The sequence below is a fragment of the Salvelinus sp. IW2-2015 genome, linkage group LG21 (assembly GCF_002910315.2).
Source record: "Salvelinus sp. IW2-2015 linkage group LG21, ASM291031v2, whole genome shotgun sequence".
In the NCBI taxonomy this organism is placed as follows: Eukaryota; Metazoa; Chordata; class Actinopteri; order Salmoniformes; family Salmonidae; genus Salvelinus; species Salvelinus sp. IW2-2015.
Genome location: NC_036861.1, coordinates 954,674 through 971,483, shown reverse-complemented (window position 1 = coordinate 971,483; position 16,810 = coordinate 954,674). Strand labels below are relative to the sequence as shown.

Below are 16,810 nucleotides of genomic sequence, written 5' to 3'. Positions count from 1 at the left end.
CCTAATGTCTAGTCACTTTAACCTGCCTTCATGTACATATCTACCTCAAATACCTTATTATTATCTATCCTGATGCCTAGTCACTCACCCTGCCTTCATGTCATATCTACGCTTATGTACATGAAGGCAGGGTAAAGTGACTAGGCATCAGGATAGATAATAATAAGGTATTTGAGGTAGGTATGTACATGAAGGCAGGGTAAAGTGACTAGGGCATCAGGATAGATAATAATAAGGTATTTGAGGTCGATATGTACATGAAGGCAGGGTAAAGTGACTAGACATCAGGATAGATAATAATAAGAGTAAAACAAAGAGCAGAGTGGCAGCGGCAAATGACGAGTGTAAAAGTGTGTGTGTGAGTGAGTGTGTAATGTGTGTGTGTGTGTGTGTGTGTGTGTGTGTGTGTGGGTTTGAATGTGTCTGGGTTTTGTGTGGGAGTGTCAATGTAGTGTGTGTGAGTGAATGAGTCTGTATGTGGTTTATATAATCTAGTGAGTGTGCGTAGGGTCAGTGCAAATAGTTTGGGTAACATTAGTTGACTATTTAGCATTCTGGCTATTTAGCAGTCTAATGATCAGGCCGTCCACCGTAGTGTCGTCAGCAAATTTGATGATGGTGTTGGAGTCATGTGTGGCCACGCAGTCGTGTTTGAACAGGGAGTACAGCAGGGGACTAAGCACACACCCATGTGTTGAGGGTCAGCGTGGCGGAGGTGTTGTTGCCTACCCTCACCGCCTGAGGCCGGCCCGTCAGGAAGTCCAGGACCCAGTTGCAGAGGGAGGGGTTCAGTCCCAGGGTCCCCAGCTTGGTGATGAGTTGAGGGGACTATGGTGTTGAACGCTGAGCTGTAGTCTAGGAACAGCATTCTCACATAGTTATTTTCCCTCTTGTCCAGGTGGGAGAAGGCAGTGTGACATGCAATCGCGATTTCGTCATCTGCGGATCTGTTGGGGCGGTATGCGAATTGTACTGGGTCCAGGGTGTCTGGAATGATGGTGTTGATGTGTGTCATGACCAGCCTTTCAAAGCACTTCATAATTACAGATGTGAGGACCACAGGGCAATAGTCATTTAGGAAGGTTACCTTGGAGCTCTTGGGAACAAGGACAATGGTGGTCAGCTTGAAACATGTTGGGATTACAGACTGGGAMTAGTATAGATTGAAAATGTCTGTGAAGACACTTGGCAGCTGGTCTGCGCATGCTTTGAGAATGCGCCCTGGTATCCCGTCTTGTGATTGTTAACCTGTTTAAACGTTTTGCTCACATCGGCCACAGAGAGCGAGATCACACGGTCATCCGTAAAAACAGGGGCTTTCATGCAAGGCACAGTGTTACACTCCTCGAAGTGAAAATAAAAAACATTTAGCTAGTTTAGGAGTTCTGCATCGCTGAGCAACTCATGGCTGGGTTTACCTTTGTAATCCATTATCACCTGCAAGCCCTGCCACATACGACGAGTGTCGCAGCTGGTGTATTAGGATTCCACCTTCCTCCTATATTGTCCTTTTGCATGTTTGATGTCTCGTCGGAGGTTGTAGCGGGCTTTCTTGTATGCGTCCATGTCCATGTCCCGTTCCTTGAAAGCAGTAGCTCTRGCCTTGAGCCCAGCGCAGATATTGCCTGTAATCCATGGTTTTTCGTTTGGATATGTYCTTRTAGTCACTRTGGGGAYGACATSGTMTATGYACTTATTGATGAAGCCAGTGACTGTTGTGGTAAACTCAATGCTATCGGATGAATCCTGAAACATATCCCGGTCTAGCAAACAGTSTTATAGCCTCGCGTCTGCTTCATCCGACCACTTCTGCATTGAGCATATCACTGGTACTTCCTGTTTGAGCTTTTGTTTGTAAACAAAAARCAGGAGAATGGAGTCATGGTCAGATTTGCAGAAGGGAGGACGAGGGAGGGCCTTGTATGCATTTCTGTGGGTAGAATAAAAGTGGTCTAGAATTTAAGCGCCCCTAGAGGCGCAGGAGACGTGTTGGTAGAAGTGAGGTAGGACGGTTTTAAGTCTCCCCGTGTTAAAGTCTCCGCCCACCAAAAACGCTGCCTCTGGGTGAGCGGTTTCTTGTTTGTTTATGGCCCCATACMGTTCGTTGAGTGCCAGAGTAGTGTTGGCTTGGGGAGGGATGTAGACAGCCGTGACAATTAYGTTTGAGAACTCTCTTGGTAGATAAAATAGTCTGCAGCTTACGATGAGGTATTCTATAGCAGGTGAACAAAAGCTGGAGATTTCCTTCACACTTGAACCAGCACAGCAGTTGTTATTTATGAAAAAAACACACCCCACTTCCTTTCGACTTCTCCGAAGCCGCTGGACGAACCTGCCACTGCATAGAGAATCCACTGAGTACTACGTGCATAGCGTTATCATCCAGCCACGTTTCAGTAAGACGTATAATACTGCAGCTTTTCAAATCTCTCTGATAAGAGACTCTCGAATGAAGCTCATCCACCTTATTATCGTGGCTGGACATTTGCCAATAGAACGGAGGGGAGCGCCGTTCGGTTTTCTCTTCGCCTCACTTTCACCAGGACTCCACCTCGTCTCCCGCGTCTACGCCTGCAGCGTTTTGGTATGCCGTACTCACTTAGTGTTGAGTCACTCAACACTCTGAGGCCAATAGGGAGAGAGAAGAGAAGAAGAAACAGAAGAGAAGAGAAGGAAACAGAACAAAAACAGAAGAGAAGGCCTTGCTGGTTAACGCAAAGTCCCGTCATCCTCCGACCCAATTAGCTCCAGCTGTTGTGAGAGTGCTGAATGAGAAAGCGTGGGAGTCTGCTTCACATTAAGATGGTGCTGTTTTAACGCACCCAAATGATCAAAGCGGAAACACGTGTCCCATGCCGACCAACCGCCAACCCGTTCTGGAGGCCGTGAGGTGATGACATCACACACGGTGATGGCGGACCATGCAATAAACCAGTGACAGTGGACGAACTTAAACCGATGAGTGGAAGCAAACACAGAGCCAAGGCGGTAATGCAATATTCTCCTTCTACACAACAATATGGCTTCCCACCAAACCACCTCTCTAAACAGGGTCAAAGTTCAGTCTCTAGGAGAGTCAGAGCAGAAACGTCTACTCAAGCAAGCTACACACACACACACATACCATCAGTGGTATCTGGGTTGCATTATGCATTTAACCCTAACCCGCAAAACAAAACAAAAAGYCCCAAAATGCAGGCTTTGCCCGAGGACGCCTGAAATTCCTAAAAAAGCTTTGACTGAATGCATTTTTGCCATTCTGTCAATCAAACACATCCCACAAGCCCTCAGTGTTATGGCGTGAGCGTTGCCGAAGGTTACGGAATGTATTGTAATAACAATGTCTTTCCACAAGAGATGGTATAGATTTCCCATACTGTAATCATAGTATGTGATGTAGAGATTGCCAGGAGCCTGTTTGCTGTTGGACATGGTATCAGTAGCCAATACCCTTCTCTCTTTCTTTCTCCCCTTCTCTCTCTTTAATTTACTGACTTTATTGTCCCTGTGGGGAAGATTTYGTTGCAGTATCATGTACATGTTTAAAATTGTGTTTTCAAGCACATAAACACACACACCCTCCCGCTCAAATKATTGTTTTCTGTGTTWCCAGCCCCAGCATCTATTCTCCTCATTTGACATTCTTCTCCATATATAAGGTGTTTCCATTTGAAAGACCCTTTCAAAATCTGTTATCTGGGTAAAGCTGGAATTCCGTCAAAGTGAAATTGCGTCTTGAACAGCCCTTTCACTTTACATCAACCTGCTCAAAATCCCCCTTTTAAAAGACGTCTGGCCAAAGTAGACTTCAAGATTTTCAGTTTGTCAAGATAACAATAGAATATAACTCTTAATTTGTCTAAATTTCACGAGGTTTGAGTGAGTTRTTGCAGTTCATATGAGCGCAGTCTTTGGGAAATTAACCAGAATTGTCTCTGTGTGGATCGTCAAAAACCGATAGTTCCTCATCTTATTGACAAAGAAAGAGCAAGAACAGAGAGATCCATCACAGGGGGCTCTGACTAGCACAGATTGACCTGCTCGTGTGTTGACCTTACTGGGGGAAGATGGCCCAGGGGGGTCCCTGTCTTTGGGGATATTTTTACAATGTCTTTTTTTTGTATGTACAGTCCATGCATTCAAGGTCCTACAGTATGACCGTCCTGGACAGCTGTAAAATGTGGCCCTTACAATACAGTGAAGTATGGATCCTCTAAAGGTCCAAGAAACCATCAAGTTTCAATGTGTCCGTCTTTGCTACAAATGTAAAATGCCATTATGATCTTATTGTCAAAGTTATTGACGCGGTACAGTTAGCTACTGTACGGAATCCCTTACATGCTAAAAAAAACAAAGTGTTGTCTCTCACAGCATCTGTCTGTGAGGAACACTGTCCTGGTAGACTGTTGTTATGAGATAATTGTCAAAGAGATTTAATGGATTACTGTAACTCATCTGGGACTGATACTGAAACTGTCACAGACCACGGAATTAATTTTCTCTAAAGACTACGATGATCAAAAGAGATGCCTCAAACTCAAAGCAATCTGTATAAACCCCCTTTACAATCTGTATCAAGCCCCTTTACAATCTGTATCAACCCCCTTTACAATCTATATAATTTGAGGAAAATGCTACCAAAGTTCTATCAGCACATTGACTGTAGTACTCGTGCTGCTGAAACACTCGGCCACTGCTACTCCAACTTCCGGATGCCTACAAGACACTCCACCGCCCTGCCTTCGGCAAATCAGAACATGACTCCATTTTGCTCCTCCCTTCCTATAGGCAGAAACTCAAACAGGAAGTACCCGTGCTAAGGTCTATTCAACGCTGGTCTGACCAATCGGAATCCATGCTTCAAGATTGTTTTGATCATGCAGACATAGACATGTTCCRGGTAGCCTCTGAGAATAACATCGACGTATACACTGACACGGTKACTGAGTTCATSAGGAAGTGTATAGCGGATGTTGTTCCCACTGTGATGATTAAAACCTACCTAAATCAGAAACCGTGGATAGATTGCAGCATTCGTTCAAAACTGAAAGTGCGAACCCCCACATTTAACCATGGCAAGRTGACTGGGAATATGGTTGAATACAAACAGTTGAGTTATTCCCTACGTAAAGGAAATCAAACAGGCAAAACGTCAGTACAGAGACATAGTGGAGTTGCAAYTCAACGGCTCAGACACGAGACGTATGTGGAAGGGTATACAGACAATCACGGATTACAAAGGGAAAAGCAGCCATGTTGCGGACAACGACATCTTGCTCCCGGACAAGGTAAACACCTTCTTCGCCCGCTTTGAGGATAACACAGTGCTAATGATGCGGCCCGCTCCKAAGGACTGTGGGCTCTAGTTCTCCGTGGCCRATGTGGGTAAGACATTTAAACGTGTTAACCCTCGCAAGGCTGCTGGCCCAGACGGCATCCCTAGCCACGTCCTCAGAGCATGCGCAGACCAGCTGGCTGGAGTGTTTACGGACATATTCAATCTCTCTCTATCCCAGTCTGCTGTCCCCACTTGCTTCAAGATGGCCACCATTGTTCCTGTACCCAAGAAGGCAAAGGTAACTGAACTAAATGACTATCGCCCTGTAGCACTCACTTCTGTCATCATGAAGTGCTTTGAGAGGCTAGTTAAGTATCATATCACCTCCACCTTATCTGASACACTAGACCCACTTCTATTTGCATACCGCCCCAATAGATCCACAGATGATGCAATTGCCATTGCACTCCACACTACCCTATCCCATCTGGACAAGAGGAATACCTATGTAAGAATGCTGTTCATTGACTATAGCTCAGCCTTCAACACCATAGTACCCTCCAACCTCATCATCAAGCCCGGGGCCCTGGGTCTGAACCCCGCCCTGTGCAACTGGGTGCTGGACTTCCTGACGGGCCACCCCCAGGTGGTGAAGGTAGGAAACAACACCTCCACTTCGCTGATCCTCAACACAGGGGCCCCACAAGGGTGCGTTCTCAGCCCCYTCATGTACTCCCTGTTCACCCATGACTGTGTGGCCACGAGTGCCTCCAACTTAATCATCAAGTTTGCARACGACACAACAGTTGAAGGGCTAATTACCAACAATGACGAGAGCCTAMAGGGAGGAGGTGAGGGCTCTGGAGGAGTAGTGCCAGAAAAAGGACCTCTCCCTCAACATCATCAAAATGAAGGAGATGAATGTGGACTTCAGGAAACAGCAGAGAGAGCACACCCCTATACACATCATCGGGACCGCAGTGGAGAAGGTGAAAATCTTCAAGTTCCTCAACCTACACATCACCGACGATCTGAAATGGTCCACCCACACAGACAGTGTGGTGAAGAAGGCTGAATAAATTTGGCTTGTCACCTAAGACCCTCACAAAATTTTACAGATGCACAATTGAGAGAATCCTGTCAGGCTGTATCAMCGCCTGGCACGGCAACTGCACAGCCCACAACCGCAAGGCTCTCCAGAGGGTGGTACGGTCTGCCCAACGCATCACCGKGGRCAMACTRCCTGCCMTCCAGGACACCTACACCACCCGATGTCACAGGAAGGCCAAAARGATCATCAAGGACATCAACCACCCGAGCCACGGCATGTTCACACCGCTACCATCCAGAAGGCGAGGTCAGTACAGGTGCATCAAAGCTGGGACTGACAGACTGAAAAACGTGCTATCTCAAGGCCATCAGACTGTTAAATAGCCATCACTAGCCGGCTGCCAACCGGCATGGAATCACTGGTCACTTTAATAATGGAGCAATAGTCACTTTAATGTTTACATACTGTTTTACTCATTTCATATGTATACACTCTATTCTACTGTATTTTAGTCAATCCCACTACGACATTGCTCGTTCTAACATGTCTATATTTCTTAACTCCATTCTTTTACTTTAGATTTGTGTGTATTGTTGTGAATTGTTAGATACTACTGCACTGTTGGAGCTAGGAACACAAGCATTTTGCTACACCCGCAATAACATCTGCTAAATATGTGCATGTGACCAATACAATTTGATTTGATATCAACCCCCTTTACAATCTATATCAACCCCCTTTACAGGAGAATTCAAAAACTAAACAAAAAGAGCACCCCCCCCCCCTCTCTCACTGACACGCACATTAACTCAGGCCACCACTGCAGCAGCATTTTGCACAGAGCCAGTAACATCATATTTCAACACTTTCTCCCACTAGTTACGCGTGGCGCCCAGCAGGGTTCAGATTAGTAGTGGATGGTATCACACTACTAGGTTTAAACAAGGTACARATGGGCCTATACTRCAGCCCTGCCAGCCATCAGGTTGAATTTGATGTGGCCCCGCTGCGATGGTCCTGGGCACCCTGCTTGAAACAGGTCTGGCCCACCCCTCTTTTCCCATCTCTGCCACCAATGCAACAGAATCCTTGGTGGCCCCTGGCCAGCACAGATGCAGGAGGGAGGTCTGGGCCTCCTTAGAAACCTAACATGTGGCGTCTCACTGTGGAGGAGGTTTTACGAATGACAGTTATCTGTTTGGCTGTCTGTTTTGGCTGACTGTTTTGGTTGTCTGCTTCTGTGGATGGTTTCAGTGAGCCCAGAATCAAAGTTACGGTCGCAGTTATGTATCTGTGAGTTGGATTGGCTCTGTGGGTGTGTGGGTGTGACGTTGCAGGCACGCATGCCCGTATGTAAGTGCATGCATATGCTAAACTTAAACAGTGKCTGAGCAAGTTGCAAGGCTGTATATAGCACAGTTAAGCAAAAGTAGGAGTCCTTAGAGTGCGTCCAACTCCATACTCTGAATAAACCATTATGCAATGGTTTAAAAAACAAGTCGTAAAACAGTGATAACACTTTGTAGGAAGGAGGTCCTCGTTGCGTGAGGGAGGTCATTCACCCCTTTGAACTACCGGCAGTGGTGTCGGGATTCTTCAGGGGGGGAAGGGAGGGGAATACGCCACGGTGCAAAGTGCAAACTACTCCTACACTCTTTTCGCATCTCTGTTTCTCACTCCGTTTGTTTGCCAGGCGTTGTCGGGCAGGTGAGTGTCAGGATGGTCAATGCGTTTGGCGTTTGGCGGTCGCCCTTTGAAGATGAAGGATACGGCGGTTCATAAAGGATGGCGTTCCTTGGTGGCAGCTCAAACATTAACCAGACCACAGCTCGGTCATCATGCCTCATCATGGTATCATTGTTAATGAATATTGCTGTTGTRTTCAGCTGTAGGGGCTCCAACATGAAGTGAAAGGTGTGAAAGGACAACACTATACAGTATACTTTCTTGTGAAGGGYTGCTTTGTTTTTTTTATTAAATCTTATCTGCAGGAGACCATATGAATGTAAATACTCGTCTTACATTTTGACAATCTAACCRACATTCTCAAAATGATTGTCTTCATTGTAGTTCCCCGTTCTCCATTTCCAAACACTTGAATTTGTTATTTCAGGTGAGAACGTTTTAATTACTGACATATCATCATGTCAATGTTGATCTTTCTTCCTTCAATGGAACTAGGGAAGATTCTATCAAAWGGACATCTCAGCAAAACACTGTTTCCTCTAAGCAAGTGGTTAGAGCATTTAAGCTGAATTATCTGAAGGGGAGCCAAATCTCAATGTCAATCCACCACCACAGTCATCTTCCCCTGTCMATCAAACTGTTCAGAATAACACCTGGGAGCRTATTTATCTGACATAATCAGGCGAGACAACCAGCAGGTCTGCTCAAATCGGCCAGATGATGTTGCGGTTTCAGGCTGGATAAGTGAAGTTATCTTCGGGGGAAAATGTGTTTCTCGGGGGGGATGAGGGGGATCCATGGAGATTTGGACGGGCTTGAAGCGATGTCTGTGCCAAGTCACTGATATGCTTTCTCTGTGCCAACTCAAAGTTCTAGAGCTGAGGGAAGGGCCCTCCCCTCCCCCGCCCCCTCCACCMACTCTATGAACAAGTAGAAAAACTACCGTGAAGTGGTTCTCAAGAAAGGATAAAGCCTGTTTCATCCAAAAAGTCTCTCCTGTCCCCAAAAGCCCCTGGATAGGTCACTCTCTCCTGTCACTTTGTCTTTCTGTTTCCATCTGTCTTCCTCTATAGCTTCGCTGTCTCTTTCCTCTCTCTCTCTCATTTATAGTCTTTATTGTAGTCTCCCTCAATCTCTTTACTTTTCTCTGTGCTGCAGTAGTATCCGTCCCTTCATTCTGCATGCCTCCAAGCATTCTTCTTAATCTCTCTGAATTATTCAAGACCCCTTTTCTCAACACTTTCAAGCTATGGAACCTGAAGCTAATAAAACAGGACAAACTCAGGCAGATAATGCAGTGGAACAGCATTGCATTTCATTTTCTGTATCTGAAAGACTTTCCTCCTAAAGTGATCGTCTTCCTCATCACGATTAGCTGAATTGGCGTCTCCTTCATTCTCCTTCAGATGCTGTAGTGCCACTCTGAGCTGATAGAGTTCTAAAGCAAGAGGAAGGGATTCTAGTTGATTAAATTGAGACACTTGTGTGCTTTCTTACAGGTAGCGGAGCCTCCTTGCTGACGCCGACCGAATTCGACATGATGAGACAGTCGTGATGAGAGAGTCTATCCATCCAGCCATGTCTGTCAGGCCGAGACTGGTCACACCTGAATTGATATTGAACCCACGATTCTTCCTCCTCCGTGCCTCCATTCCTAAATGCATTGCATTAGATTACAAAGACGGTCTCCCGCGTGGCCTGTGAGAATCAATATCCCAAATGGACCTGGAAGTRCACTCAGAAGTGCATGAAGGTCCTTTAAGACTCAGACGGACTAATCAGCAAAGTGCACATCAAGGAGGGAAGACGACCTGCAACCCGTTTCAATGTGTTTTGTTTTCGTAAGACCAACTGCATTCAAATCACTCCACAAATGCAAAGCTATTTGTAGTGGAATGCCTAGGCCTTTATATAGATACGATAACCAATGTCCAGGTTCAGTCAAAGACAGCAAGTAGCAAGATTCAGGGACTTGGACAAAGATAATCATCCGGAGAGAGATCCTGACAGACTAATAGGCTGTACGCATTTCTTATTCTCAGCCATTGGCTCTTTGGACCATGATAAAAACAAGTGCCTATCATTATCTCTATAATAAAATAGAAGTACCTATCCCTATGTTGTGTTTCACACACCATAGAAAAAGATGCTGGTCTTGATGACGTTTCCTTTCCCCACCTGGCGCTTTCGTTCTCATTTACTCTGAATGTCCCCACTCCGTATCACTTTCGAATTCTACWCCAGATAAACTCTGTAACTGAGAACATGTTATGACTGCAGAGGATCCAGAGACAGTCGGAATCTTTCAATTTACTGACTGACAAATGGTGCTGGAAGCTTTCAATATTTCAGCACATCCAACCAAGCAGCTCATAGCAAAGCTTATCGTATAGTACAGTACATCTCGTTCTGACATCACTTCTCTGTTACTGAAGCTTATAGTACACACAGTGTTCTGTCCTAGCCAGATCTTTATGCTACAATTACTGATTGCAGTGGAGGCTGCTGAGGGGAGGACGGCTCATAATAATGGCTGGAATCGAGTTAATGGAATGGCATCAAACACATGGAAACAATGTATTTGATACCATTCCCTTTATTCTGCTCCAGCCATTCACACGAGCCCGTCCTCCCCATTTAAGGTTCCACCAACCTCCTGTGACTAATTGCTTTTACAGGTGGTAACAGACAACAGCACTATGCCAGACACTACTACCCCAACTCCACCTCACCCTCTCAGAAACCCAGAGAGGTGTCAGGCAGACTATTCTTCTCCCTGAGGCGGTGTTTGTTTTAGCAGAGGGTGTGCGACCACAGCACCCCTCCGCACCCCGCTCTGCACGCCTTGTCTGACGGAGCAGGCTGCCCGCAGCACAAACAGCCCAGAGGAATGTATTGCTACAGGGTGTGTGTGTGTGTGTGTGTGTGTGTGTGTGTGTGTGTGTGTGTGTGTGTGTGTGTGTGGCTGTGTGGTGTGTGTTGACAGCATGATTGATACAATGAGTGATGCTCGTTTGTGGCCCCATGCGAGACACACCACACACACATGACACACACACACACACACACACACATGCTGTTCCGGTAAAAATAAAGTGTCAAGGATACTGGGGATAGGGGGGAACAATTCATTCTTCATTCCTATAGCGGAGTGGTTGTGTCTAAACAAGTCTGTTTGCTTTTCCAGGATGGGAGCCCTGGCGACCCAAAGAGGGAGGCACAGCCTTCCTTTCCTCCTCACAGAAACCGCCACTGACAAATTCTTATTCATTTGTATTCATTTGTCACTGTGTTTCACCTATTTGGTCAACTTAATTCAGTCATTGTCACTCTGTGTTTCTCATAGTTGGCCAACTAGTATAAATCTTGGATTTGACGGCAGGGCTTAAAAATGTAGACTGTAATATGGAGGACTGCGGTCAGGATATTTTGAGTGATATGTAATCAGATTCAGAGCTCTCTTAATTGAGGTAACACCTCACAGTTTTATACACAACTGGGGTGACCTTCTCCAGTGTGTATTTGTAGCCAGTCACTATAGTAAAAGCGTAGATATTTCCACAAGGCTCAAGCATGTTTATCTGCCGCAGAGAACCACTCTGTGGGAATGGAAACAAACAGCAAACAAAACCCTTTTAAACACCGGCTACGTGTCAAAACAGTCGACATGTGCCATGGATGACTGTCAAACAACACAGCCCCACTTTCCCCCAACCACAGTGAAATAGAAATACCGAGACAAAGGGGAGTTTGAGTCAGTTCATTTTACTGTTGGGCCTCTGATGCAAACAATATGGGGTTGAATGAGGAGCCTCCTGTCACCATTCACTGTAGGGTGATAATTAATGTGTGCCATGAAATGGCAAATCCAATCTAGAGTGGGTTACAGGGAGAAATCAAGGTTTATCCACCTTCATCATCATCTTTTCCATCAGCAATGCCTCTGGAGACACACAGGCCTATTTGTATCCACATTGCATGCCCTAAGAGATGCTCTTGCATGCTCTGAGTCTTGAACTATTATTATAAATGTTGGGTATACAATGCCAATGAAATACTGCACATTTGCAGAGTTTATATAAAGTACTGACATATACATTATGCAGCAATGCGGTTRATGAATTCGTTCAGGTACTACGGTCCGGGAACCACCCCTCACTAGGCCTAGCTCTCATCTTAACCTTGATAGTATGCTCGTATCGGGCAGTTACTTGGCTTATAAGGGGTGAGATATTTGACAAGGAATCAATTCTCATCGCTTACATCAACAACCCATAATCACAACTTTTAACCGCACTCATCATGATAAAATCGTATACAATGTCAACAGTCAACACACAGCCAAGTCAATATCAGACTACAATTTTCCAATAATTAATGTTCCTTTATCTAAACCAGTAGCACTCACATTCTCACCAAGCTCATGCACGCTCCCTCTCTCTCCTCATCTAAGCATGAACACCTACTATCTTTAAGTGGGTCTTAGGCATGTCTGGCAATAAAAGCAACTACCATTTCTTTGATTCTGCTGCGGCATTGTCTCCATCTCTATAGCAGCTGATTGAGCCTCGCTGTTGGAAACAGTGTGTTGAAAGCCACGATGTGATAACTTCCTCTGTGTGCTTTATTAGTCTTCATGGGGGCAGACGGGGAAGCATAAAGCTAAATGGGCCGGTTCATTGAAGATCGGAGAAGATATGGATTCCAGTTCCAGTGTTCACACGAATATGTCCGATGATATCGTTGAAGACCAGCACATAATAAAAAGCGAATCATATGAATACTAATAAGTAGCCTATTAATCATATTTAGAATGATCACAATAGTAATGATAACGCGTTATGGTTGTAATTAATAATGATTGCCTAATAATATCACATGTATTTGAGTATTAGGCTTAATAGGTGTATTAACATTTTGCAGATTGTTTCCAAGGAAGGCAAATTCATATTGTAATGTATTTTTTTTTAAATGGCAATTTCTTTTGATATAATAACAACAATAATAATAATCATAATAGTTTCGGGATGAAATAAAAAAAATATATATACTTTTTTAAATAATAGTTTTATGATACATAAATTAACGTAATTTAGACCTATAATTAACTTTGATTCAAACGATAATTAAACGGGCAGAGAAGTCTGTGTTCCATTACTGTGGTGGGGCAGTTTAAATGCTCTTTAAATAAATTACAGTGCGTCGCTTTATTGCAGGGATGAAGTTGGAGCTGTACATACATTTTCCCCATGAGAAACATTTCAACGCGGTGAATGATTAGACATTGTGATTGGGCGGTCTTTCTGAAGTGGGTGGTTGTTATACACCTCCATTTGAGCTATAGCGGTAATGGGCTTTAAGGTTATCAAATTGAGAACTCATTGCATGTGACGCGCGACATAATTTCATTAAAAGAGTGCATTTTGTGGCGTGCCGAACAGTGGTTTGGGTTTATCCTTAATTCAGACCTCTATAACAACCGTACAGCCTTCTTTTTGATAGCCTACATTTTCATATCACATCAGTATCATGTTTTAATGAAGGCATGTACTATTAATTCAGCGTGGGCTGATCAGACTAAAATTGACATAGCCTAATAAAATGCTTACAACTATAAAAATTAATTTCGAGACAAAATAATAATWATWATWATTATTATTATAACATTTTAATACTAATACGGATTTTAAATTGTTTTCCACAGAACTATATAAACTACAACAAAGGATAGGCAATTTTTCCTCGAGCCTTGGAGTTGGAAACCTAAATTACACAGGTCTTGTAAAACTTGTGTGTACTTATTGGTGCGTAATATGATGTGCTATAATCCCATTTTTAATTCATGACAATACAAATAACGCTTATAGTATTTCTTTCATCCAGAGAAAATAAGCCTATCTGAATCTTTGTTTTTCAACAGAACTGACAAATGCCCAGTGCCCACCTTAGCAATTAACTCAACCAACCAATACCAACATYACCAAACTTAAAAACAGCCAAATCTCCCATGACTGTACAAACAAGAGTCACCCAATAATACAATTTATGCCAAATGTATTTTCGCTTGTGATACAGGCATTGTGTGGAGAGGAAACTGCTGCAGTGCTTAAAGATAATTTGGATGGTTTTTGGAGAATATTATACTGTTTTGACTTACCGACACATTCGTTGGCTTCTCTAGCTGTTGCGCGTTGCCACGGCCGATCATAATGGAAAGGCTTGCACCTGTCGCACTCCGGTCCCGMGGTATTATGTTTGCAYTCACAAACAAGGTTTCCATCCCTGTCTTTTACGCACCGCGAAGCGTGGCCATTGCATTTGCATCGACCGCCAACTTGCAGATCGGACACCGCATAGAAATAAGAGTCCCGGGCKWGCTCCGAGTCATCCTCGTTCTCATCACCGAAAGTGTGCAATCGGCTGAACGTCACCTTGATATCYGTGGCGGTGACCCAGTCCTGGAGCACCGGCGAGTTGTCGAAGTCGTGCGCCGACGGTCTGCCGTCCAGAGTGCTGAAGGCAATGAGACCGCCGGATAGAGGGTGCATGTCCGTGTGGGAGTCCGTGCATATCGCCTCTTGTTCGTTCTGTTTGGTAATGGTGGCCTTGCTCGGTTTGGTGTACATTTTCCTGCACTGGGCCGAATAGTATTGGAAAGGTACCCAAGATTTKCCGTAGTCCATAGACTTGAAGATAGCCATAGATTCGGGTCGAGGTGAGCAGAACTGCAGGCTTACGTAGGTGACTTCGAATTTCTTGCCCAGTGACAGTGTTATGGTGACGTTTTGGGGGTATTGGATGTAATTTTCCGATTGCCAACATGTGAGATTATGGGGGTTGTTGAGATCCGTTAGATATGTCGGTGGGTGATACTTTTTGGGGTCCGAGGCATCGCAAGTATGGCAGTTCCTATTTCTCTCATCGCCCTTCTCTGTTACCAAGCAGTACCTACCCGGGGTTTTACCACAGGTGCTGGAAGTGCGGACTTCCTTTCCGAAAGCAGAGTTCACAAAATCGGGAATGCATCTCCTCGGGTTACCGTTCTCGTCGTAGCAAGGGTCCGGGGGAGATGTTTGCGCGGCGAACATGCTCATCCCGTAGCCACCGAGCACCCCCTCTACCACAAAGGAAATGGTCACGACAGTGACCACGGTATCCAAAATCCTTAGCATTGTATTCCTTGTTCTTCAGTGTCTCGTGCGCTGAAAAACGCCAGCCGTTCCCTGAAAAGAGAGGTAATAAATAAGACACTTTTGCAAGATGTCCAAAAGAGCACTACAGATGTAAAGCTATGAATTAAAATAGAAAAGCAACACCTCAATAGATATTTGAATTTACCATGCACATAGATCGAATAACATTTTCATATAGATTACCATCACATGAATAGCCGACATAAAATATCATTTGAACCGTTATTAATATGAACACACTGTCAGRAGAAATGTATCGACTTATAACATTAGCCTTTCATAATGCACCTATTAAGTGAAATAAATGGGCTTACGAGGTTAAGAAATCTCCACATATGACACTATTCCTCGGAATAATAATTCAGCTAGGCAGAAAAGTCATTCAAATATCTCGGTCGGGTGCCTGTCCTGTCACAAGCGCGATCTGTTGTGTTCTTGTTTGTTTTATTTRGAATCTCCGGGAGCAAAATATCTACACGCGTCTAGATGTAAGAGCCGCTACTCTCGCTCTGTCTGTTTCACTCCCTGTATGCCCGTCTTTCTCATTCACTCACTCACTCCCTTCCTCTATCCTTCTATCTCTGTCTGCCGCACTGACCGTAGAGAAAGTGAAGGACGATTGGAGCGTCTGCAGAGCTTGAGGTCATCTTGAGGAGTGACACTCCCGCGTAAAAAGAGTGAACAACGACATCCTCTGGTAGTTTATCGATAACAAGATAGATACGGCTAATTAAGTGCCAAGCGAAGGAACAACAAACGGATCAAATTTACCTGATTATCACGTAGATTATATCACGTAGATTATGTCACGTAAATTACACAATCCAAGGCTTCCATATAGAATCGTTTTTATATTGCTAATCGAAATGGAAGTTTATATTTTATCATGAATATTGACTTTGTCACATTAGCCTTTTATTAGGTTAAAAATATATGCTTTTTAATCTATTTATTATTATTAGTAGTAGTAGTACTATTATTATTGTTATTTCTGGGGTATTATGGTGCATTTGTATTTCATAATTTAGACTGTGAGCCAGTTAAGCGTTATTAAGCATATTTTACGCATGCCTAATGCTTTTCCCCCCCATTCAGTAAGCCCTTTTTTTTTTTTTTTTTTTTTACAAAAAGTTAAATAATCAAACCTTCATGGAAACGAAGTGCAAATAACGAAAAAGTTTGTCCTATTCTATAATATGATAAGGCTTCTGTGCATATTTTATAAACTGCTCAAGACCACTATAAAATATGACTTTTTCGATATTTCTGACTTCACAATTGGTTAAGAAAATAAATGCAGTGAATACTATGCATATTATATCTCTSGTAATGCTTCCACAGCCTTTTCATTGGGGATTACGGCTATAATACGCTATATATACACAAAAGTATGTGGACACGCCCTCAAATTATGAATTCGGCTATTTCAGCCACACCCCTTGGTACCAGGTGTTTACGATCGAGCACACAGCCATGTAATCTCCATAGTCAAACATTGGCAGTAGAATGGATTTACAGAAGAGCTCAGTGACTTTCAATGTGGCACTACCATAGGATGCCACCTTTCCCACAAGTCAGTTCCTCAAATGTCTGCCCTGTTAG

The 16,810-nt window shown here is 44.0% G+C and overlaps 1 protein-coding gene across 2 annotated transcripts in view; it reads right to left on the bottom strand.

The window, feature by feature from the left end:
- The window catches only part of LOC111982448 (netrin-1), a 111,625-nt gene extending 95,791 nt beyond the window's left edge, over positions 1–15,834 (bottom strand). The window contains exons 1-2 of one of the 2 annotated variants that reach the window (XM_024014016.2): positions 15,523–15,834; positions 14,173–15,238 (exon numbers count right to left, since the gene is read on the bottom strand). In XM_024014016.2, coding sequence (XP_023869784.1) covers positions 14,173–15,187 — 1,015 coding nt within the window. In that variant the 5' untranslated portion in view covers positions 15,188–15,238; positions 15,523–15,834. The remainder of the gene's footprint in view (positions 1–14,172; positions 15,239–15,522) is intronic. The other variant, XM_024014015.2, reaches the window with a different exon arrangement.
- Positions 15,835–16,810: the final 976 nt, after the last annotated feature.